The sequence below is a fragment of the Engystomops pustulosus genome, chromosome 1 (assembly GCF_040894005.1).
Source record: "Engystomops pustulosus chromosome 1, aEngPut4.maternal, whole genome shotgun sequence".
Taxonomy (NCBI): domain Eukaryota; kingdom Metazoa; phylum Chordata; class Amphibia; order Anura; family Leptodactylidae; genus Engystomops; species Engystomops pustulosus.
Window position 1 is genome coordinate 176262036 of NC_092411.1, and position 24494 is coordinate 176286529.

A 24494-nucleotide genomic window follows, 5' to 3' on the forward strand; every position below is an offset into this window, starting at 1 on the left:
GAACACCACACAAAAAATAGAACAAAGGCATTTTTTCATTAATTTCACTGCAATATCCTGCACTTTTCTGGAAGTACAATTTGTTACACAGAAAACATGCCCATGTAAAGTTCCATATACAGAAAAATAAAGAAGTTATGGATTTTTCTATAGGGGAGTAAAAAAGTTAAACTCAAAGTCTAAAAAAACTAATACTAATACACATCAATTATAAATATTTGTTGATGTTATAATGGAAAAAGAGAAGCTGACCCATACAGAAAAATTTACTTCCTTGCAGAACAGTGCGAGTTTGCTCTTGATGGTCACCAGAGTCACTATTTCCAAATTAGACAGACATACAAAGAAGGAGTATGGAGTGAATGGAGTGAGCCAATCCTTGTACCTGCAGGTAAGCTTTATATTAATTTTCTATATGTTAAAACGTACTACCACACTTTAAGTATATTTAAAATATAGTGATATACTTGTTATTTGTGAATCTTGTCGACATTTTCAGAAATTGGACCAGTCCAGATAGTAAATGTAACCACTAGTAGATCAAACATCGCTGGAATCAGAACCATTTCATTACATTTCAAAGTAAGTGTGTCTATTATAGTTTTCAGACTATATCATTATCATTATATTATCATTTCTTCATTAAAGGGGTTGTCCACTTACAATTTTCCAATATACTTTCTGTATCTATTCCTTATAGTTTTCTAGATCTCTGCTTGCTACCTCTTTGTTTACTTCCAGTGGATAGAAATCTGACCATGTGATGTGATGGACATGCAGGTGCAGGAACCATTATTATCACAGAGAGTAATAGGAGCTGTGTGTAAATAACGGTTCGTGCACCTGCACCTCCATCACATGGACAGATTTCTAATCCCTGAAAGTAAAAATAAAAGCTTTTTTAGCAGGACAGCAAGCAGAGATCTAGAAAACCATGAAGAATTAATACAAAAAATATATTGGAAAATTGTATAACTTTTCCTTACACAAACCATATTAAATATTTGAATATTTGAATCTGGTGCCCCCTGCAACTTTTTTTTGGTACACCTTTAACATAGGTTGTACAACACAATTCTGTCAGCATGATAAATGTGGCAGCATGTTCCGACTGTGCACTGCAACACCACTTTCAGCGCAGAAATTTGTGTCGCATTGGGAATAGTGCAGCCGCCACACAATTGCCACACACTTCTTAAATACATGTACAAGCAGTTTACACTAGAAAGAATGTAAATAATTTTATTATATACATAAAATTCCCCTTTAACACTTTAAGGACTTTGTCCTTTTTTGTTTTATCATTTCTATTTTTCACTCCCCACAATCAAAAATCTGTAACTTTTTTTGTTACACATAAAGAGCTGTGTGGCGGCTTGTTTTCTGTGTAACAAACTGCACTTCATAGTGAGGGTATTTATTCTTCCACATTGTGTATTGGGAAGCGGGGAAAAAAATCCAAATGAAGTGAAATTGGGGGAAAAATGCATTTGCACCTTTTTCTTGTGGGCTTGGATTTTCAGCTTTCACTGTGCACCACAAATGACATGTCTACTTTATTCTTTGGGTCGATATGATTACGGGGATACCAATTTTTTTTCAGATTTTGCCATTTTCATAATTTGGTGTAGGAGCTGTGGGTGGTGTCATTTTTTTGCGACTTCTGTTAAACGCAGTGAAAAACCATTATTGTATTTTGATATATTGGGCATTTTTGGACGCGGCAATACCTGATGTGTTCTGTGGAGTCACTCCCCCAGAAGAAGCCAGTTTTCCAAAACACTTGTGCAAACATCTGTGGTTTGTACCTGTAACATGTTTGTCCTTGCTTTTTATCACCTTAAACTTATTCCTGTTTTCCGTGCATACCTTCAGTGATTCAGGTACATGTGCTTTTATACTCTATGAAGAGACATTTTACTGTGGTCTTTGCTTATCTCCAGGACTTAATATGGTCCCATGTTCTATTTAGTATTTTAATACACAGCAGGGATTACACTAGTAATGATGACTGTTTACATCCGGGCATTGTGCATTGTATGTTAGTCTGTCAGTTTCTCCTATGTTATCTATTTTGTCATTTTTGTCCTTAAAGGGGAATTTTATGTATATAATAAAGATTATTTGAAATTCACTTCTGTATCATAATTTTTTGCGTACAGCATTTGTAGGTGTTTATGGTGAATGTGGGAGGAAGTGTTTAGCCCGGCTCAGCCATCTCCAAAAATCTTTTTGGTGTAGTACTAGAAGAAATGTGCAAAGTCCGATAGAAAACTGGTGCAGGGGCTTTAATAAATCTGGTCCAATGGCTACGTGATAAGAAATTACCACACTTGGATCCATCCTGTTTTAAGTGCCAAATACTTGCATAGAGAGACTAAGATGCAAATGATGATAGTGAAATAACCCTGAAACAACATAATCCGCTGTGAATAATGCCACAATGCAAAATGACTAGTTCTATGGGTTTTCAGCTTGTAGCATGTCACAAGCAATGTAGAAGAAACTAATTCATACAGTGGGGCAGATTTGGAAGGATGGAAGGACAGTTTTCTGCTGTAGAAGTCCTGATATACTTGCAATTCCTGGTGCACAGACAGAAATTGAGACGATTTTGTCTGCCAAGTGGGCGAGGAGGGGTAGGAAGAGGCCCATGCCCAGCGTTTGTGCCCCATGTCTATGCAGTCGCTATAGCCTGCACATCCAATTGTCCGCCGATGCAGCCATCCGCCGCCAGATACAACAGAAAGCCACAGACTCTCAATTATTCTATGCGTTTGGGTTGGTGGGTTAAAATCATATTCTGGTACATCATGCCCTGTAGGATAAATGGATGGACCCATTCCAGATAACCCAAATTTAGCTGAACATTAATAAAGATCTACCTAATGTACGACTAAGTGATCAACTCCGTTGTAATGTTCAAAATATATGTCCATTGTTCACTAAGCAATCAAGTATGTTGTTAGGTTGCAACACAAATTACTGTATGTAACTTTATTGTCTTGTTAAAATAAATAAAAAAAAATACTTAAAAAAAAATTAATTAATTAATTAATGATAAACATTATTTCATAAATCCTCTCTTAACAGCCATATACTAAAGAAGAAGGCAATATGAATTACCATATAAATGTTTCCTTTCTACATTGCTGCAATGTAACGACAAGCCATTTAAGTGAATATAACTGGTTTCAAGCAAACATATCTAGAGCAGCTTATAATGTCACTGTCATAGCTTCTAATCAGGTTCAGTATGCTTCTCCATGGTCTACAGTCATCGAAGAAGATTGGGCAGGTATGTTGATCATACTTTTCGATATCAAAAAATTCTACATAGTATTTTTATCTTTGTCATATATATCTGCTGTAGTTTTGTTTGTTAGATGAAAGACCAAATAATGATGAATAACTGCAATAAACTGTGTAAGACATGGAGGTGGAGGTTACAAGGAGGTATTTGCATTTGTTTGAACAAAATAATTCACTGCAACATTGTAAGACATATTTACACATTTGCTATTATTATTATAGGTGCCACCAAAGGATATTTTAGAGACTTCAGTTCAGTAGCTCTGCCCACTGTCCGGTATATATTGGTATTAAATGCCAAGAGGGGCAATCTTGTCATTCTCAGCTCGACTGGTCATTTGATTTAGTGTAATGTGAAAAAAGTATCCATCTTCAATGCACCGCCATATCTTAGTGTTGTACTATGCAAACAGCTTTGGTAACAAAGTACATTAGAGTAAATTGTAACTAATAGCCCTATGGCGCATGCACTGGGCCACCACTCACCCACACGTGGAGAACATTGCTCTCATATTATGAAATTGGAAGAAACAAAAGTGGCACACTCACTGTTCTGTACTCCTATGTATTGTGGATGCTACAATTAGCACATAAAATTGAAAATGTACAATTCACAACCACAACTTAGTAAAATAGTTTTTTGGTTTATTTATTTACAATTACAAATAATAAAATTCTAGATCCCCTTTATAACAATTAGTGGCTTATTTTAAAAAGGACCTTTCACTACCCCAAATATATCAAACATGTAGGGGCTCATGTACTGATTCAAGAGCACTTAGAATTTTGCTCCTAGCCCCCACCGTTCCCAAGATATGAGCCCCAGTTTCTGACTATTCAATGTCCAGGACTGCAATCTGATGAGTAGGATCAGGTGTAAGGGAGGCCTTGGAGGTCAAATACACATAGCGTATGTGTCCTGTCTTGCTAACATAATTAGGCCCCCTACCTAATAATACCGCACCTTGGTAGTGCCAAACAAATTACTCAAATGGAATCCAAATTTACCCTTCAAGAGAGAAGGGAAAGAAGGCACTAATACAATACACAAATAGTTTAGTTTTAAAATGTCAAAAACTTTTATTAATGCTACAATACATAGTGCAGTTTAAAAACCATGGAGAAAAAATTGTGGCCTCACCGTTGAGGGTGTCCACATGGTATAACACAATATTGGGTGATGGAACACAGAGACAAAAAAGGGTGGTTTAGCAGCGGGCTAAGTGGAGCTAATATATATGTATATGGAGTGTAGTGAGCTGGTCGCCAAAGGGAATGAACCCTATAAGAGCTGTCCAAAGTCTGCACAGGTGTGCACAGCATAAAGATGGCCGCTGGGATGTAAGTCTAGTATACCAGGGCCCCTAGAATAGGGCTGCCAGTTCTTACCGGGCGGTGGAACAACATTACGAGTATTAGGTAAGAACCCTCACTATGCTACTGCTAGCAGACCATCTGCCAGCTACTTTGCTCTGCATATAGAACACAGCGCAATCTTGCAATATCACGCTGTGATCTATGTGCCGAGCACAGGCGGTTGACTGTGTCACAGTGCAGAGCAATGATGGCGGGAGCATGCAGAAGGAAGAGTGGTCCGCTAGCAGTGGCATAAGGAGACCACAGTGCATAAGGGAAGCTCTTCTCTAACACTGTCCGCCGCTGATTGGATGGTGTCGGAAGTTTAGCATACTCACACACGCCCTCACCACCGTGCTGAAGCTCCTCCTCTCTGACGATCTTGGACATTGAATAGTGAGAGACCAGGGCTCATATCTCAGTAACAGTGAGGGCTAGGAGCAAGATTAAAGTGCCCCTGAATCAGTACAAAAGCCCCTTTGGTATATCGAGTCTGATATATTTGAGGTGGTGAAAGGTCCTCTTTAACTTATTGTAGTATAATGTAGAAGACCATTAATTAATAATACCAAATCTATAAAATAAATTTAAAATATAAAAATATATAGAATAAAGTCTAAAAGATGATCCAAAAGGACACAACACCTCAATAGACTCAACAGGAGGCCCGATTGCCCCTAGTAGTTACCTACAGCCTACAACTGCAGATCCTACGTCATATTGCCAAGGAACCGATTCTGCATAGGATACAAAACTAAACAACTAAACGAGTAGAGCTACAAGTTTACTAGTCACTGCACTGTATAAGCTGTGTTGGTGTTGTGACAATGTCAGTGTGAGTCCCATGATCTGTGGGCTGCCAGGCCATTGAATTGGGTGCCAGATGTATAAATCTGCTATTGCAACTTAATCAAATGGTAAGGCACCCTAACATTTTACATTTAATTAATTTCCTGTGTAAACATGTTTGTTCTGTAGAATTCAGAATCTTTCATCAATAACTCTTCATATTTCAAATTTTCAGCAATACCTTTTCAAAATGTAACTTTATCTGGAAATAATCTAACAATAAAATGGAAAGGGGAGAAGGCAGGAAAATCATCATACTGCATTGTATGGAAAACAAGAGAAACAAAAGGAGAGATCTATACAGAGCTTGTAGGAAACAATAATGTAACCATACTGACAGGTAAGACCTTCACAATGATATTGTATAACAAAGGTAGAAAATAGACCAAATTAAACTTGTTGTACCTGGCAATAAAATATATTTTATTCCTGGTCCACTCATTGGTTTGGTCTATTGCTCAGTCGGACCATGGGCCAGACTTAAAGGGAACCTACCACCACGAATCTACCTATAAAGGTAGATCGGGTGGTAGGTGGATGTAAGGGACGTGAGGAGAGCTCTTTTTAGAGCTAATCCTCACGTCCCCGGTAACTTTTGGGAAACTTTATTGACCGAATATGTAAATTTAGTTATGCGGCTACTGGGGCGTGGAGTAGCCACACTACTCCTCCTACCCTGTTGTGTGCGGCATGCGCAGTAGCTTCGGCCTCGGAGCTGGGACTCTGGTCATATCGGACGAGGGCGCGCAGACAGGGTAGGAGGAGTAATGTGGCTACTGGGGCGTGGAGTAGCCGCGCTGTGTAGCCTCGTGCCGGCTACTCCACGCCCCAGTAGCCGCATAACTAAATTTACATATTCGGTCAATAAAGTTTCCCAAAAGTTAGCGGGGACGTGAGGATTAGCTCTAAAAAGAGCTCTCCTCACGTCCCTTACATCCACCTACCACCCGATCTACCTTTATAGGTAGATTCGTGGTGGTAGGTTCTCTTTAACAGGCAAAGTTCGACAGAAAGGTGCAATAAACTAAAACTGGTGCTCTTGGAGCTGTGCAGTGGGTGACAGCTTCATTAAGAATGTTCCCCACAAATCATGAGTCTGGCGCCCTCTGGACTATAGACAGGCAAACTGCTTCCCTCCACTGGCCCAACAGAGTTTACCAACTTTTTTGTGGAGAACCTCTAACATAGAGCATACGACACACTTATGTCTGACTTTGCTTGATAAATCTGGCAAACGGTCAGAATGAGCTCCGGAACGCCCACTAATTTGTGTCACATGCTGCCTAGTACATATAGTATATCCTAAAAGTGTCATATACCAGTGGTAGATAATCTTTTATACAACTTCCATGTTAATACGATCCTATAACATCTTTATAGCATACAATAAATTAAGGAAGGAATTTAGAGGTTTCACACAGATGCACCATTCCAAGAAAGTTTTATATAAGATGGCTGCAACCAAATACTCCATATTATACACAGTGAATGTAAGAAATGTGTTAACAAATCAATAAAGGAGTGCAGCAATCCTGTGTAAGGGCATTTTATTTTATAACTGTTGCTACTAGGAGGAGTCAGAATGCCCTAATTCACAACTTCCTGGATCACCGAAGCCCAGCCTACCATCAGCATAAGCATGAGGATGAGGAAATTCTCATTGGAGATAAAATATGCTGCTTAGGCTACTTTCACACAAACGTATATAGCGCATATATACGTCCCCTGTACACTTCTATGGTCTCAAGGCCCTGTACGGGAGCAATATGGTGCAGCACATGTGGTGCACCTTACTGCTTTGTAGCCCGTAGAAAGATAGGACATGTCCTATCTTTCGACCGAATACGGCGCCGTGCGCTGTATATTCCTATGGAGAGGTGTGAGGGTGAGCTGCGCTCATCCCCAGCTCCTCTCCGCAGCGACGATGTATGCACCATAGTACGGTACGGCGGGCATACATCATGTGAATGTAGCCTTCTATCAACTTTCTTCCTGGCAGTCCAAGCTCTGCATGGTTAGGGAAATTCCCCAGATATTGTTATTTATAGTTTAAGAGGTTTCCCATAAGTAACATCTATGATTTTATTTATTGTTGTTGTTATTATGATGATGATTATTATTTTATTTTCTGGTAGGTGGCGATTTAACAAATGTTGTTTGCTTTTATCCAGATAATTTTCTACCAATGAAATGCTACAGAATTGATATTCACAAGATAAGCAAGAGCCAGATTACTTTGGGCACAACATACTACTTGAAGCGTAAGAAATAATCAGATTTTCTTCTTAATTTCTGGTTTTGAATTGCCCTTTATAAATTCTTAAAAGCTACTATGCTAAACCATCATGATGTACATATAGTACATGTTAAAACATGAAATGCTATATATGTATATATATTATTAAGAGAAAGTGCACATTCTCTACTAGCAGCCTAGTTCCATGTTATTTGCCTGCAACCTATCCATAGGGCTTGGACTTCATGTTGAAGATGTACACTGCTAAATTTCTGCAGCTCGTTTCTATGCAAGCTGCTGGTGCTTGCTACTAGGTTTCTGGTTGAATTGCAAAGGTTAAAATCTGGAACAATAATTGAGATTCTGAGGGTCTAAAATTTGAAGTTTGCATTTGAGTTTTTGTTTTTGTTGAGTTGTGTTTTTTATTGACATAAAGAAATTAATTCCTATCCACAATGTTGTTGCTGTAGATTGCAGCTTGCAGTGAGTTTGTGGCAGCTAACTTGCTGCCATTAATGCCCAGGCAGGTTGCCAAGTCCCTGTGCCAGTTTTCGGTCGGACTGCACACATTCTTTTTAAGTGCAAACTGCTTGCACATGTATTTAAGATGTCCCAGCTGCACTATTCCCATTTCAACAAATTTCTGTACTGAAAGGGGCTTTCCGGTGCACAGTCAGACATACACCACATTTATAATGCAGTGTCCGACAGAATTGTCACAAGCCCTATGTTAAAGGTACAACAAAAAAAATTGGTGCACTCTATAGGAGCACAAGATTCATGAAGACCGTGAGCCACAATTCATAAATCTGGTGAACCCTGCACACTTCACAGGCAAACTGCCCACATTTATCAAAAGAGTGCAGACTGCACTATGTGCACTTTGCCTTTGGAGTGTGCACATTCATGAAATGTGTCACATGGTCTTCATGAATCCTTTGCCCCCTGCATTGCTCCAGCAGAATGCACCAATTTTTTTTGGTGCACATTGTTCATGCTCGAGAAATGTGGCACACGTTGGACAGAATTGTGGTGCCGATCCGACTAAGCACTAGCATGTCCTTTTCGTGCACATTATTTCTGCCTTGTCAGACACTGTGCAGTCACGACACAAAACTGGCGCACCTTCTTTCTAGTGTAAAGTCAGAGAGAAAACTGTTGCAAACACTTTAATAAATCAGGACCAAGGACCCTGATTAATCAAAAGTAGTGCAGTTTGCCTCACAACTGTGCAGGATGTGTCAGATTATAGAATACCGGCGCTTGGTCTTCAGTTATCTGGCGCCCCCTGCACTGCTTTGGAAGTGGTCACCATCTTTTTTTTTATGTGCACCCTCAACATGTAGCGTGTGACACAATTCTGTAGAGTTGCTGTATTAAATGTGTCGCAAACTCCAACTAAGGACTAACACACCCCTTTGGTGCACATTTTTTTTCTCGCTTGTTAGACACAGTGCAGCTGCGACAAAAAATTGCCACAGATACTTCTTACATACATGTGCAAGCAGTTTGCAAGTTCATTATGGTGCAATGTCAGATGACGCAGCCACTTTAATAGATCTGGGCCAATATACTTCAATCTAATATGGGTAATTAGACCCCTAGGGTTCAAACCTCCTAAAGGGCCTAATGAAAAGACAAGAGTAACAACGTTTTTTGAATGATGTAAATAAAAATCTGACAAGGCCTATGGCATTAAGGTCTGAATTAAAAAAAACTGAATGGCCGAGATGCAATCAACTACAAGATCTCAATATGCCCTCCAAAAGCAATTGTAGGAGATTCAGAAATCCCCACATACATGAAAATTTCAAATGGATGTGTCAATATCAATAAGTGAGATAATATGTATCTCACCATTAGCAGTATTTTTTCATATTTTTAGTAATTTGTGTACTAAAAAAAATGTTATTAATAAAAATAAATCCTATGAAGTTAAAGTCTCACATATCATGAAAATAAACTATGGTAAGTAAAAAAAAGAACATTACAGAACTGCAAAAATTCAGGTACCAATGACCCTCGGTCACGAAAGGGTTAACAGAAACATGTTGGAGGGTTGCCTTCCGTTTATGTAACCCTATGAGGAACCTTCTGTTGAGCGTCTATACGTAGTTTCTTATAACAATTATAGCGTTATAGTTTTCTATGTGTCATAATTATTTCTCTGTTATCTTTAAGCTTAATTATACTTATGATATTGGTTTATTTTCATATCAGTAGTTTTAATAGCACATGATGTCTGTGTGACTCTTTCAGCTTCATCAAGCATAGGACCAAGAAATCTCACAGTGATCAATGTTACTGTCGACTCAATTCTCCTGAAATGGGATGCATTTGATCTCTATGAATGTCAGGAGATTTTACAAAACTGGGTTATTACCAGAGAAGACCATGCAACCAATGTCTCAAAGTGTAATACAATTTATTTTCTGTCTATTAACTTTTGAAATATGCTATATTAGTTATTATTACATTATAATGCATTGCATTGTTCTGCTGGTTCACTTCACATAGAGCATATACAACCTATGAAAGTATACTTTTGATTTGCAGCACATAGGGTTAGTAAATTAATAAACCCATACGCTCACATAATATAAGGAAGCCAATTATACCTCACATAGTAATCCATATATGGCTAAAACAAGGAGCATGGAAATAATGTTAATAGTGGGAATAATACAGTTGATAAAATTAAGCATGAAAGGGTTAAAGAATTACAATACAATATTACAATTTTAATTACCCTATGGCAGTGATGGCGAACCTTTTAGAGCCTCAGTGCCCAAACTTCAACTAAAAGCCACTTATTTATTACAAAGTGCCAGCGCAGCAATTTAAGCAGTAATGTATTTCTCCTTGTTCTTTGACAACTTTCAATCGTTCAGCCTCCTAAGGACACCAACACAGTTGAAAGGAGGAGGGCAAAGTCGTCTATCATTGTAGGAAGATTCTCCAGGAAGATTCTTTGAGTCCTGTCTGGTGAACTTCATTCTGGGGTGATGGCCTAGGTGCCCACACAGAGGGCTCCGAGTGCCACCTCTGGCACCCGTGCCATAGGTTCGCCACCACTGCCCTATGGGGTATGTATCATAGATTTTTGGCAGCCACTTTTTCAAGTTTCCTGAAGTTGGCCTACTTAATCATTGTAATGTATCTTATGTTTCGCCGCTTTGTGATACATGTGATGCATTGCTTGTTAAGTCTCACTTCTGTGACTTTTGTGGTGTTGAAATAGTCCCAAATAAACAATTTCACAGCCTAAAAGGCTCACAAGTTGAACCAACATCTGGGCTACAAAGATAAATACTGTCCAGGAAATTACATAAGAAACAAGGACTGCTACCAAGAAACTATGTATACCATATATACTGACCAGGTTGCATTGTGAACAGGAAATATGGCGACGGACCACTAAACCACCGCCATATTTCCTGTTCACAAAGCAACCTGGTCAGTATATATGAATTGTTATGAATTATTTTGCACAATGCACTTTATATTTTGGTCTTTGACTCCTATATGTCCTCCTAACAAAAATATTGACATTTCTGTTTTCATTCCTGCCAAGATGGGGTGCAGTGTGTACATTAACAATAAAAAAAATTTACTTTTTTGATCTTACCAATTGGCTGCAATGAAATATTTCCATTAATGCTTTAGCAGATGCCATAAAATAACAATTAAATAAACCGAAGTGCTAAAAGGATAACAATGTAATGGTGGCCCACAAAAAGATGAAGCTGTCACGACTTCAATATTGTCATAAAGTAATAAGCATCAACTCAATTTTGCAAGAAAGTGTGAAAAGTAGACACTAGAAGAGTGGAAATGGGTGATTTGGAGCGTTGAGATGAAACTCTAGTAGGTGTGAATAGATCTGGAATACTAAAGGAAACAGGACGCAAACAGATAAAGTAATTGATGGAACTGTGAATTGGAACTTTGGTTGAGGAAGCTTGATGCATGGGATTGTTTCACAGCCTGGATACTTGATCAGGGTAAAAGGTGATTTCCATGCTGAGCTATGTGAGTATCCTACAGATAAGTTACTTCATATATTTGGGTACTAAATGGGTATTAAAAGAGTGAGATAGTGTTCCAGCAGGACAACAACTCAAAACATAGGTAAAGATTAGCAAAGAAATGGTTCAACAACTATCACGTAAAGTAACTGGGTTAGCCCCCACAAGTACCTGACCATAACCCAATCAAACACTTGTGTGTATAGTTTCAGAAAAAGTAAACTGCGACTGTACCAATCCTAGTTGGCCAGTACGCACAAACTTTGGGCATGTGGAAAAGAAACTTGGGATGCTTAAATCTGTTGTGGTCATGCTGTTGGAAGGATACAGGCAGTTTGATTTTTAGGAGCAAAAGAGTATGACAAGAATATATAAAACTAATCATAAGCTATATAGTTGCAAGTAAAATTTGTGTATGCGACAACCAAATAATTTCAGTCTTACATTTAAAGCTGTATTAGATCCTAGAGGAAAGTTCTGAACAATTTTACCCTGTCCCACATCAGCGTATTTATTAGGCCCCTTCCACACTTGCGTTGCAGATCACATCAGAGTTTGATCAGGGAGCGATCAGGGTTTGGTCAGTGAAAAACTGACATTTTGTATCAGAGTGCAATCAGTTTTCAGTCTGAGTTTGTTCAGTGTCTTGGTTTTTCACATGCGTTTTCAATGCCATTTCAATGCGTTTTTCATGCGCAGATAACGCACGTGAAAAGGACTCAGGACTGAGCTCTATCTTTTCTATGGCAATTGATGCGTGAAAAATGCATTGCAATTGCATGTTTCTCAGAGTGCAATGTGTTTCTGATGCATCTCCATAGACTTGTATGGTGCGTTTTTTAACACGCGTGACTTGCAAAAATAGTGCGTGCTGAGATTTAAACGCACGTTTAAAAAAAATGTGCATGTCAGCGAGAAAAAAAATACAAGTCTGAAAAAGCCCATTGATTACAATGGGTCAGAGAGAAGTTCTGCATGTCAAAAGCACGCGCAGAACACTTGTGTGAAAAAGTGTAAAAGGGGTCTTATTTTTCCTTTTTTTCATCCTCTGTATTTGTTAACATGTTGTATGTAATGATTTCAGTGTCATATGCCAACTCATCCGTCACTCAGTACCTTGTGGAAGGATTACCTCTCGGGTTCAATTATACCTTTGAAGTTAAGGGGATTACCATTTTTGGAGAGAAAACTAGGAGCAGTTTTAAGTCTGTATCCAGCCCTTGGACAGGTAACCCACACAATGTTAAATATCCAGCACAGTTCTGATATTCTTACAAGCACTTGTTCTTACAGCTGCTTGTGCACCCTCTTTGAATATATATATATTATATATATATATATATATATATATTACAGGCAGTCCCCGGGTTACATACAAGATAGGGTCTGTAGGTTTGTTCTTAAGTTAAATTTGTATGTAAGTCGGAACTGTATATTTTATCATTGTAATCCCAGCCAGAACTTTTTTGGTCTCTGTAACAATTAGATTTTAAAAATGTTGGGTTGTCATAAGAACCAGGATTAACAATAAATCTTCATTACAGACACCTGTGATAACTGTTACAGCTGATTATTGTAGCCTAGGACTAAAGTACAATAAATTACCAATATCCAGTGGTCCGTTTGTAACTAGGGGTCGTATGTAAGTCGAGTGTTCTTTAGTAGGGGACCGCCTGTATATATATAGTTGTATAGTATATAGTAAATAAAGTATACACCACCTGTTATAAGCACTAATTTCAAGGAAACGATGTGAAATGTGAGTGTAAATAAAACATAACTTTCATTATTTCAAAGATAATAAATCAGAGAAATGTAATTCTCCAATAAAATTGTAGTACTCACTAAATTTATAGTCCACACTTAGTTGTTTATTATTTTTTAATTATTGTTTAATATTCATGAGGTGGCCTTAAAATAAAACATTTTACACCCTCTCTATCTATTATTGTATTTCCTATTGTGATGCATTATTTTTATTATATCTATCCAGCAGCGTTGACATTGTGCAACTTGCACCAAACAATAATCCAATTGAATTTATAAATATCATGACCCTTGTTGACTGAGGACTTAACAACCTTGTGTTCAAATTACATAATCAGTACCACATAGGAAGATTGATGTGTAGGATATAGTGTAAAGATGGGTGGTTATGTACATGTGTAAGCCACCTTATCATGCAGAATTCACAACTAAGTGTGGACGCAGAGGTGATGGATGATATGACAACATCAAACACTCCTCTCTCCTGAGAGGAACTGCAAACTTAGATAACAAATGTCTGTCCCCAAACACTAAATCCCTAACTAAGTAAGGACTAAATATTGCCCCGATGCGCATTTCGCTGAGTACTTTGGCTTCATCTAGGGGCTCTGTACTCGGAGAGTACATCTTCGATAATCAACACAAAGATTCCATCGTACAAGTATTTATTTACCAAAGATGAAAAGCCATGTGTGAAAATCTTAGCAGATCTCATAAATTTAAAAATTAAAGAAACACATTTAAAACCACATTTAAAAAGGTGCTAATTGAAATCCAACAAAGTCCACAAATCCATGAAATATCCAAAAATTATTTTAAAAAATTAAAACTGTATAAATGTACTGAATAAAAACATTGGAGAAGAATTATAAAACATACAGTTCCGACTTACATACAAAATCAACTTAAGATCAACAAACCTACAGACCCTATCTTGTACGGAAATCAGGGACTGTGTTTCTTTTTACCTATTTATGTTTTAGATTTTGTATCATCTTGTTGCATGACCTATTTTAATGCCAAATATTAGCTGTTGGATGGATTGTGTCACATTTGAGTCTAGAAGACTAAGTGAAGTTCATAGTTAATGCATTAACATGTGAACTTATCCTGTGACTGAAAAACAAGCTTAAACATAATCTACCACCAGCAGGGGCAAACTGGCCATAGGACCCGACAGGAAAACTCCCAGTGGTCCAATCAGGCTGGGGCAGGTCCAGGGCTGGTGGGACCGGTCGGCAAAAACAAACAAACCATGAACTCACCTTTCTGACATTCCCCCGGAGCTCCGCTACTTTATCCAGCGATGACAGCTCAGTGTGTGCCGGACTATGACGTCGGCAAGTGACTGACATCACAGTCTGTGAGCCACCAGCGCTCGCTGAGCTGTCACTGCCAGATGAAGTGGATGAAGTATCGGAGCTTCAGGGGAATGTCGTAAAGGTGAGCTCATGGTTTATTAATTTAATGTGCTGGGCTGGCTGGCTGTAAACAGTAAGGGGAGGTGGGAGGCGGCTGGCTGTACACAGTGAGGGGGGGGGCGCAGGCTGTATAATGGGGGAGAGCGCAAGCTGACTATTTGCTGGGGAGGGGGTGGCTATAAACCGGGGGGGTGGCTGGCCATATACTGCAGGGGAAGGGGGCTTTCAGGCTGTATACTGGGGGGGGCTGTTTGTATATATACAGGGAGGCTGGCTGGCAAAATACAGGGGGGTTGGTTGGCTGGCCATATACTGCGGGGGGAGGGGGCTTTCTGGCTATATACCGGGGGCTGGCTGTATACTGGGGTGGCTGTCTGGCTGTATACAGGGGGGCTGACAGCCAATATTCAGGGGGACTGGTTGGCTGTATACTGGGGGGGGCAGCTATATACTGGAAGGGGGGCTGGCTGTGTTATATATGGCATAGTAGTTATATTCCTTTAGATAGGCCTAGTATTATAGTAGATATATTCTTGTACACAGGGGCAGTTGTATAGTAGTTATATTCCTGTACATAGGGGGCAGTATTATAGTATTTATATTCCTGTACATAGGTGGCAGCAGTATAGTAGTTAAATTCTTGTACATATGAGCTGTATTATAGTACTTATATTCCTGTACAAACTGGGGGGGGGGGGCTGGCTGGCCATATACTGTGGGGGAGGGGGCTTTCTGGCTATATACAGGGTGGGCTGGATGTATACTGGGGGGGGCTGTTTGGCTATATACAGGGGGGCTGGCTGTAAACTGGGGGGGCTGTTTGTCTACATACATATTATTATTATGTATTATAGTAGTTAAATTCTTATACATAGGAGCTGTATTATAGTAGTTATATTCTTGTACATAAGGGGCAGTATTATAGTAGTTATATTCTTGTACATAGGGGACAGTATTATAGTAGTTATAGTCTTGTACATACGGGGAGAAGGTATTGTAGTAGTTTTTTTTGTATTCCGTAGTTTTTGGACTATAAGAAGCACCTTTTAACAAGATAAAATCTTGCTAAAAAGTCCCTGCGTCTTCTAGACCGAAGGTCATGAGGATCCAACACTGCCAGACCCTCCTGACCGCTGTAAGGGAGATTGGGTGATGCCCTGACATAGAGCTGCAACCGATCTCCCAGAGAGGAGCCTCCATACTGCTCTCTTCCTACAGGTACAGGAGCTGCGGTGATGTCAGAATCATGTGACTGATCACATGCTTCTTACATCACCACAGGTCTGATACTGCCATGCTGCACTGGGACAGGGTATGAAGAATGAAGAGGGAATGGGGGAAGTGTGTGTGTGGTTCTGTTTGTATAGCTGAGCTGTGTGTGTGGTTCTGCGTGTGTAGCTTAACTGTGTGTGTGGTCCTATGTGTGTGGTTCTGTGTGTAAAGCTGAGCTGTGTGTGTGGTTCTGTGTGTGTAGCTGAGCTGTGTGTGTGGTTCTGTGTGTGTAGGTGAGCTGTGTGTGTGTGTGGAGCTGAGCTGTGTGTGGAGCTGAGCTGTGTGTGGAGCTGAGCTGTGTGTGTGGTTCTGTGTGTGTAGGTGAGCTGTGTGTGTGGTTCTGTGTGTGTAGGTGAGCTGTGTGTGTGGTTCTGTGTGTGTAGCTGAGCTGTGTGTGTGGTTCTGTGTGTCTAGCTGGGCTGTGTGTGTGGTTCTGTGTGTGTAGCTGAGCTGTGTGTGTGGTTCTGTGTGTGTAGCTGAGCGGTGTGTCTGGTTCTGTGTGTGTAGCTGAGCTGTGTGTCTGGTTCTGTGTGTGTAGCTGAGCTGTGTGTGCAAATGTATGTCTGTGTGTGCTGTGCTTTAGTGCGACCAACAGGGATATTTTAATTGGTGTAAAATATATTTTTCCTTTTTTTGGAAGCCTAAATCTGGGGGGTAAAAAGCGTCTTATAGTCCAAAAAATACGGTATATAAGTCAGTATTAAGTTGTGTTCTTTTAAAAAAGAAGCTTTATTCCTGTATAAGGGAAGCAGGATGAGTCTCTTTCTCTGCGCTGTACATGTTGATTTAGACCATCTATAAACAGTTTGTGTGGAGTTTAGTAGCTCCACCCACATCACATGATCAGGCCCACTTTAACATTTTTTTCCAGGGCCACTTTAAATTCCCAGTCCGCCCCTGACCACCAGGATTAAGGATTGTAACCAAGCACACTGAAATACTGTGTGTGTGTGTGCCTTCTTGTGTGTGCTTGGTTTACAATCCTTTAAATGACAATTACCACCAGGCTCTACAGTTTGTACGTTATTTTCACTTATAAGTTTTGTCAAACTTGGATCTCAATATGTCCAAAAATCTATACTTTGTTTTGAATAGCTAAAGACTTCAGAAGCCTCACAGTTTTTTTTTCAACTTTATAAACCTAAGCTGTATTGACATTTTTTTTTTAGAAGAAAGAGGCTGTTTTTCCCAAATTAATATTGAAGTTGAACCCCTTAATGACCGCCGTTTAGTGTTTTTATGGCACCATCATCAGGAGAAGACTCCAGGAAATCGCATCCTGCAAAGCTCCGATCCCGGGTGTTTAGTCCCTGGATGCCACAATCAAACGCAACCACGGCTTGTAAGGAATTCCCCCATTGATTGTACTCCCAGCTTACCGATTGATCCAATCCCTTCTGTGGCAGCCTTGAGGTCCAGTGTGTCCCCGGGGCAGCCGGTTCCCTGAACATTGATTTCTGCCTACTGAAAAGACTCACCTAAAACTAACTGAGCATGCATCCACCCATATGGTGAACGGTGTAAAAAGAAACAGAAAAACTTCCCATATAATTTTTCATTAAGTCCCCTCACAAAAAATGTTCTAAAAACAATAAAAAAAATTAAATGCCCCAAAACGATACCACTGAAAAGAACAACTCTTTTTGCAAAATGTAAACCCTCAGCCAGCTCCATCAACAGAAAAAATAAAGAAGTTATGCCTTTGAAAAGTTTTCGATACAAAAACAAATGGGATTTTCTCCAATATTGGTTTTGTTCACATCCAATGTGAATGTGTATTTTTGGCTTAAATTATCTAGTACTCTAGTTGCTGAGTTGCTGAGTTGCTGAGTTGTCCCTCAAAAGGTGAGAAAAATTGCACCTAAAGTTCTAAGGCTCAGAACATCCTAGAAAAATACAGCTAATGTAATTCTAAGGTAATACTAAAATACAGCCATGTAATTATTTAGCAGACATTCCAGAAATGTTACTTATCAAAGTATTTGGTTGATCTGAATATCTACCCAGAAAGCAGAACAGTTCAAACTTTGAAAAGAATTAAGATTTTTTTTTGTCAAATTTCCATTTTATTCAGAATGAATGAGCATTCCAAATTTATAACCAATTATCGTGACACATGTCAGATTATAAAGTCTGGTTGTTAAGCTGAAAACATGGGTCATGATTAAGAAAACAGGGGCTTAAGAAAACAGCTCATTTTCACCTTAAAGGGGTATTCTCGCCTGGGCACTCACATTCAGTTTCATTAATCTGCCATATATAAACATTTCTTCAATTGGATGTTATTAAAAATAATGTTCCTGTGTGAAGATAATTTCTCAGAAATGTAGCCATGTTGTCCCTTAGAAACAAGATGGCTTCCTCGGATACGGCCACCTCTGCTGGAGGGATTGCACAAAGAAACAAAAAGTTTTTGTATATGAAATGTCCGGGAGTTACTGCATATCCCACAGCCGTCCTGAGGTAATGATCGCTGAAGCCAGGTGGTCAGGCAGGGCTTAATAGCCAAAGTCTGGCCACTGCTACCAGAGTGTGACGTGGTCGTATCCGAGGAAATTATAGGAAATTTTCTTCACACAGGAACATTTTTTTTATTAACATCCAATTGAAGAAATGTTCACAAATGGCAAAAGAATTTAATTAAATGTAAATGCCCTGATGGGAATACCCCTTTAAGGACCCAGTTCGATTTTTCAAATCTGCCATGTGTCACTACATGGGATTATAATTTACCAATGTTATGTTAAGATTGTTTTGTCATGACATGGAGTTTTTCACCTTAGTGGTATATTTTGGTTGGAAAGTATTGCATTTATTAATAGAAAAAAATATTGAAAATTTAGAAAAATTAGCAATTTTATGATTTCTAAATGTTCTGCCCATCACACAGTAAGTCTTGCCTCCCGAATAGATTACTGACTAACATTAAGCATATGTCTGCATTATATTGTAGTAACTTTATTCATTTTATTTTATTAGGATGTTAGGAGACTTAGAAATTGAACAGCAATTTTCCATATTTTAAAGGATATTTTAGATTCAATTATTTTAGAGGCCTATTCACATTTATACGCCTTTTACAAGTTCTATTTATTAGAAACTACACCTCATTTATTAGAAGCACCACATAGTTAAATTACACCCTTCAAACTAATGACAGCCCTTGTTAAGCATGTTAACCATTTAAAGGGGTTGTCCACGTTCAGTAAATATTTGACATGGTTTAAACAGTGGCCTGATTTCATCGGGAGGATCTGTGGATTTGTGCGGCTTATTGACACAGAACTTCATATGAGAAGGGCCGTTCATAAAAGAACCATTGGGAGCTCCGCTCAGAGTAAAATATTTTTTCTCATATATGCAGGTGCTGTACTTTTTTTTTTTCTTGACCCATAGACTTCTAGTGAAATCTGTGATTCACGAACATGTTAAAAATAATGCATGCTCCATTTTTTACAGCAGACTCCTAAAGAAGAAAGTGGATAAACTTGGTTATTAAATTATCTCATTTTTAATGAGCTTTGCCGTTTAAGTTGCAATACTCAATATCTAAGTAGGTAAATGGCGACAATGATGATCACCCATAAATTGCAAATGTTTTTTGTTTTGTAGTGGAGAATACTAATAAGAGGATTCTTGAAAAAACTATTGGAATTATTTTAGCCTTATTGCTTGCTGCTTTTCTTCTTCTTATTTTTTGGTAAGATATTTCTTTAGAATACGAACATAAATAAAACTTTTTAAAGTGCCACATAAGTTTCAATATTGAATATTCAATACAGAGTTTCAATATTTGCAGATGAAACTAAACTCTGTAAAGTAATTAATAGGGAAAGGATGCTATTATACTAGAGAGTGACTTGTGGAAACTGGAGGCCTGGGTTGACACATGGCAAATGAGATTTAATGTGAATAAATGTAAAGGTATGCATTTGGGTAAAGGAAATGAAAATTATAATTATGTTTTAAATGATACATTTCTTGGTAAAACAGATGGAGAAAAAGACCTGCGGGTATTAAGCTCAACTTTAGTGTTCAGTGCCAAGCGTCTGCTGCTAAAGCAAATAAAATCATGGGATGTATCATCTTAAAGGGAACCTGTCAACAGGAGACCCATTTTTAGCACTCCCGCAGTCCCCACAGAGCATAGTACATACGCTGCCAAAGTGTTTTTGTATAAAAAAAATTGGTTTTACAGAAAAAAAGATGTTTTCAGCTTTCCAGCCCCTCCCATTTGGCAACTACCTAGTCACACAGCATATGCTAATGAAAGGTACAATATAACATATCTTTTTTTCTGTAAAACCAATTTTTAATACAAAAACACTTTGTCAGCGTATGTACTATGCTCTGTGGGGACTGGGGGAGTGCTAAAAATGGGTCTCCTGGTGACAGGTTCCCTTTAAAGACATAGGGGCAGATTTACTTACCCGGCCCATTCGCGATCCAGCGGCGCGTTCTCTGCGCTGGATTCGGGTCCGGTCGGGATTTATGAAGGTAGTTCCTCCGCCGTCAACACCAGGTGGCGTTGCTGTGCTGAAATGCATCTGATCGCGCCGGAATACACCGAGCTGGACCAGGTGAAGGTAAGCGCGTCCCAAGCGACACATTTTCGGTTTTAAAATGCGGCGGTTTTTCAGAATACGTCGGGTTTCCGTTCGGCCACGCCCCCCCCCCCCATTTCCGTCGCGCGCATGCCGGCGCCGATGTGCCACAATCCGATCAGGTTTAATCGGCGCAAATCGGAAATATTCGGGTAACACGTCGGGAAAACGCGAATCGGGCCCTTAGTAAATGACCCCCATAGTTTTACCCGTATAAAAATCCCTGGTCAGAGCACACATGGAATATTGTATACAGTTTTAGGCAACAGTGTATAAAAAGGACATGGTAGAACTAGAAGGGAATGGGGGGACTAGAATACAATGATAGATTACTAAACTCATGGTTATTCAGCTTAGAAAAAAGACGACTGAGGGGAGACCTTATTACATTGTACAAATACCTGAACGGACAGTACAAGGATCTCTCCAAAGATCTTTTTATACCTAGACCTGTGTACAGGACAAGGGGATATCCTCTATGCCTAGAGGAGAGGTGATTCTACCATTGCCATAGATAGAGATTCTTTACTGAAAGAGCAGTGAGACTATGGAACTCTCTGTCAGCAGATGTTTTAATGGGTGATAATTTGAAAATGTTCAAGCAAGGCCTGGGTGCGTTTCTGGAGAGCAATAATACCACCTTGCATGAGGATACTTTTTTTGTAAGTGGTTCCTGTTGATTCAGGGAGCTGACCATCATATTAGAGTTAGGGAAGAAAGTTTTCCCAAATATGGGCCAATTGACCTCAGCCTTGCAGGGTTTTTGCCTTCTTCTGGATCAACAAAGTATAAGCGTTTTAATAATAGGTTGGAATTGATGGACTAACTTTTATTTATTATTTATATTTTATTTATTTATTGATATACTATGGCACTGTAAAAGGTCTCCTAATTTACTGTTTTATTATATTTATTTAATCTAACTCATAATAATATTGTGTTAAAGGGATTACCCTAAATGATATTGCCATGGCTTCTGAAAAGTGGAAATATAATGTCATTAAGTGGCTTAAAAGGAAACTGTCATCAAGAAAGTTATTTTTACATGATAACAGGTTCCAATAACCCCTGTCATGTTTAAAATTGGCTTTATTGGCATTTGGAAGGCTTACATTGCTTTATAAACTTTTATTTCACATTAACTGGCTCCCTGCCAGCAGTGTCCAGCTACTGACTCTCCTCTTCTCACACCCCCTGCCTATGACAGCAGCGGGAAGTTAGAAACAGAGAGGGGGATGTGTGAGGTGAATGGGAGGATGCATGAGTGAGGTGAAGGGAAGGACTCGGGTCATAGGAGCTACCCCCATCTCCCCTTCATGGTTCAGTGGACACTGTAAAATAAACTTTTATAAGGCAGTGAAAGTATTCAGAATGTTGACAGAGGCATTCTTAAACTCATCATGGCAGAGGATATTAGAGCCTGTAATCATGTAAAAATGACCTTACTGACAACAGGTCTCCTTTAAATCTCACTTTTCTTATGGACATCGCTCTTAGGCATGTGCTGTGGGTACAGATACATTGGCATTTGCAGCACAAAAGTAGCAACTAAATTTTATTTACCATATAAAATATGTATTTTTTAATAAAACGCCAGTAAAATAACTCACACTATAGTAAATAGTTTGTTACAAGCAATAATTTTTACTATATTTCAGGTTCAAAGTAACACAATGCATATGCCAAGACCTCCCGAACCCCAGCAACAGTAATGCGGCAACATTTGCTTCTAGTGATAATAAAGATGTATGTCTCCCATTCAAATGTGAAAAGAGTTATTTTTGGGCTATCTTATTGCTTCTTATTCTGACCCCCCCCCCTTAAGCCACCTACACAGCAAGTGGGCAGGGAGGGCATGCAGTGGGCTGTGCCAGGCCATGTGCAGTAGCTATAGCTTGTGCCTGTTCCAGATTGCAGGTAATTCTACGTCAGGCAGAACCGGGCATCAAATTTTCCAGATGTATGGCCACCAACACCAAATATATCAAGCAAGTAAAGCATCTTAGGAAGATAGCAAACAAGGGACACAACAGCGCTCATAGGGTGATGACGTTGATTCAGGGTATCAAACGTGGTTAGACAGTCGCTTACCTGGTTTAGTTGTGCTTAAACATAAGGCACAACTCTCGTATTGGCATATAGGGTCTTAATTGGGGTCGAGGTGCAGCCAGCCTAATTGGGGTATCCAGACACGAGGTGCTAGTTCGGCTGGAGTAATAGAGTCGGTATAGAGAGGCCAAGAGCAGAAGGCGCACGACAAGACAGGATAATGGTTCCAAATAGGTTTTCCTTTTTATTGAATTGTCAAGGGTACACAGAGGATACACAACGCGTTTCGGGGAACTGTGGTCCCCTTTTTCAAGTGGATAAAAAATCTGTGGGTTGGCGAAGTACAAAAGGGTATATGTATATATATATATATATATATATATATATATATAAAAAACAAAAAATGTTGTAGCAGCACTCAGTATAGAGAATATAGGTTGGGTGCACTTCCCAGGACGATGACCACGGGTCCCTCTCAATTGCAGGAAAAAGAAGATGGCAGCACTCCAAAATTCGTGAAGAAAAAACGTACCGGTTTATTCAAACATGTGCCAAAAAGCTATGTTTCGGCTCCTATGGCCTGGAGCCTTCCTCAAGCTTGAGCCATAGGAGCCGAAACGTAGCTTTTTGGCACATGTTTGAATAAACCGGTACGTTTTTTCTTCACGAATTTTGGAGTGCTGCCATCTTCTTTTTCCTATATATATATATATATATATATATATATATATATAAATTATGTACAAAAATAAGTTTGGTATATAGGAGAAAATACATAAATACATAAATAGAGAATAGATCTATTATATAAAAGAATAATTACATATATATACACACAATACACGACATATATGACAAAGGTATCACGTATCTATATATATTGGTAAAAACAATTAATAAAATATGGAAATTTTTACCAATTAGCCCCTTGGTTAAAAATAAATAAATGAATGTATAATATACTGTATATACTGGCGTATAAGACTACTTTTTAACCCCTTAAAATAATGGCTACAGTGGGGGGTCGTCTTATACGCCGGATATACGGGGGCCGCACTGTGTGCGGTGTTTTTTTTCCCCGTCAGCGCGCAGAGAGCCGCTTCCTGGGACCGCCGCGCATGCGCGGCAGTCCCCCTCTCACAGTCATTAGAAGAGGCTTAGTACGCGCTGACGGGGCGGCGCGCTGTATGCTAATGCAGCCGCCCTGTCACAGCGGTCGGCGTCACAGAGCTGGGGGTCACAGACGGCACTTACAGAAGCATGTCAGATCTTCATTAATATCGCAGCTTACAGTTATGATCACCAGGCACTTGCTCTCTTGTTTGTTTTGCAAAGTTTTAAGCAGACTTTTTTTCATTTGGGAGAGGGGTAGTCTTATACAGTGAGTATATACCAAATTCTATATTTTTAGGGCAGAAGTTGGGGGTCGTCTTATACGCCCAGTCGTCTTATACGCCGGCATATACGGTAACCAAATGGATGAATGAATAAATAAATTTGTGATATAATCATATGGAGATATAATCAGGGATACCGATTAACCCCTTAGTTAAAAATTAATTATTAATTATTAATTGTTTTTACCAATATATATAGATAA

The 24494-nt window shown here is 39.1% G+C and overlaps 2 protein-coding genes across 2 annotated transcripts in view; both read left to right on the top strand.

The window, feature by feature from the left end:
• The window catches only part of LSM7 (LSM7 homolog, U6 small nuclear RNA and mRNA degradation associated), a 528664-nt gene that overhangs the window by 211779 nt on the left and 292391 nt on the right, over positions 1-24494 (top strand). The window lies entirely within an intron of this gene.
• Positions 1-24494, top strand: part of LOC140097992 (interleukin-12 receptor subunit beta-1-like) — a 74564-nt gene that overhangs the window by 48492 nt on the left and 1578 nt on the right. The window contains exons 6-14 of the mRNA XM_072126585.1: positions 281-391; positions 500-582; positions 3094-3298; positions 5693-5857; positions 7689-7778; positions 10013-10168; positions 12866-13009; positions 19854-19941; positions 22504-22591. Coding sequence (XP_071982686.1) covers positions 281-391; positions 500-582; positions 3094-3298; positions 5693-5857; positions 7689-7778; positions 10013-10168; positions 12866-13009; positions 19854-19941; positions 22504-22591 — 1130 coding nt within the window. The remainder of the gene's footprint in view (positions 1-280; positions 392-499; positions 583-3093; positions 3299-5692; positions 5858-7688; positions 7779-10012; positions 10169-12865; positions 13010-19853; positions 19942-22503; positions 22592-24494) is intronic.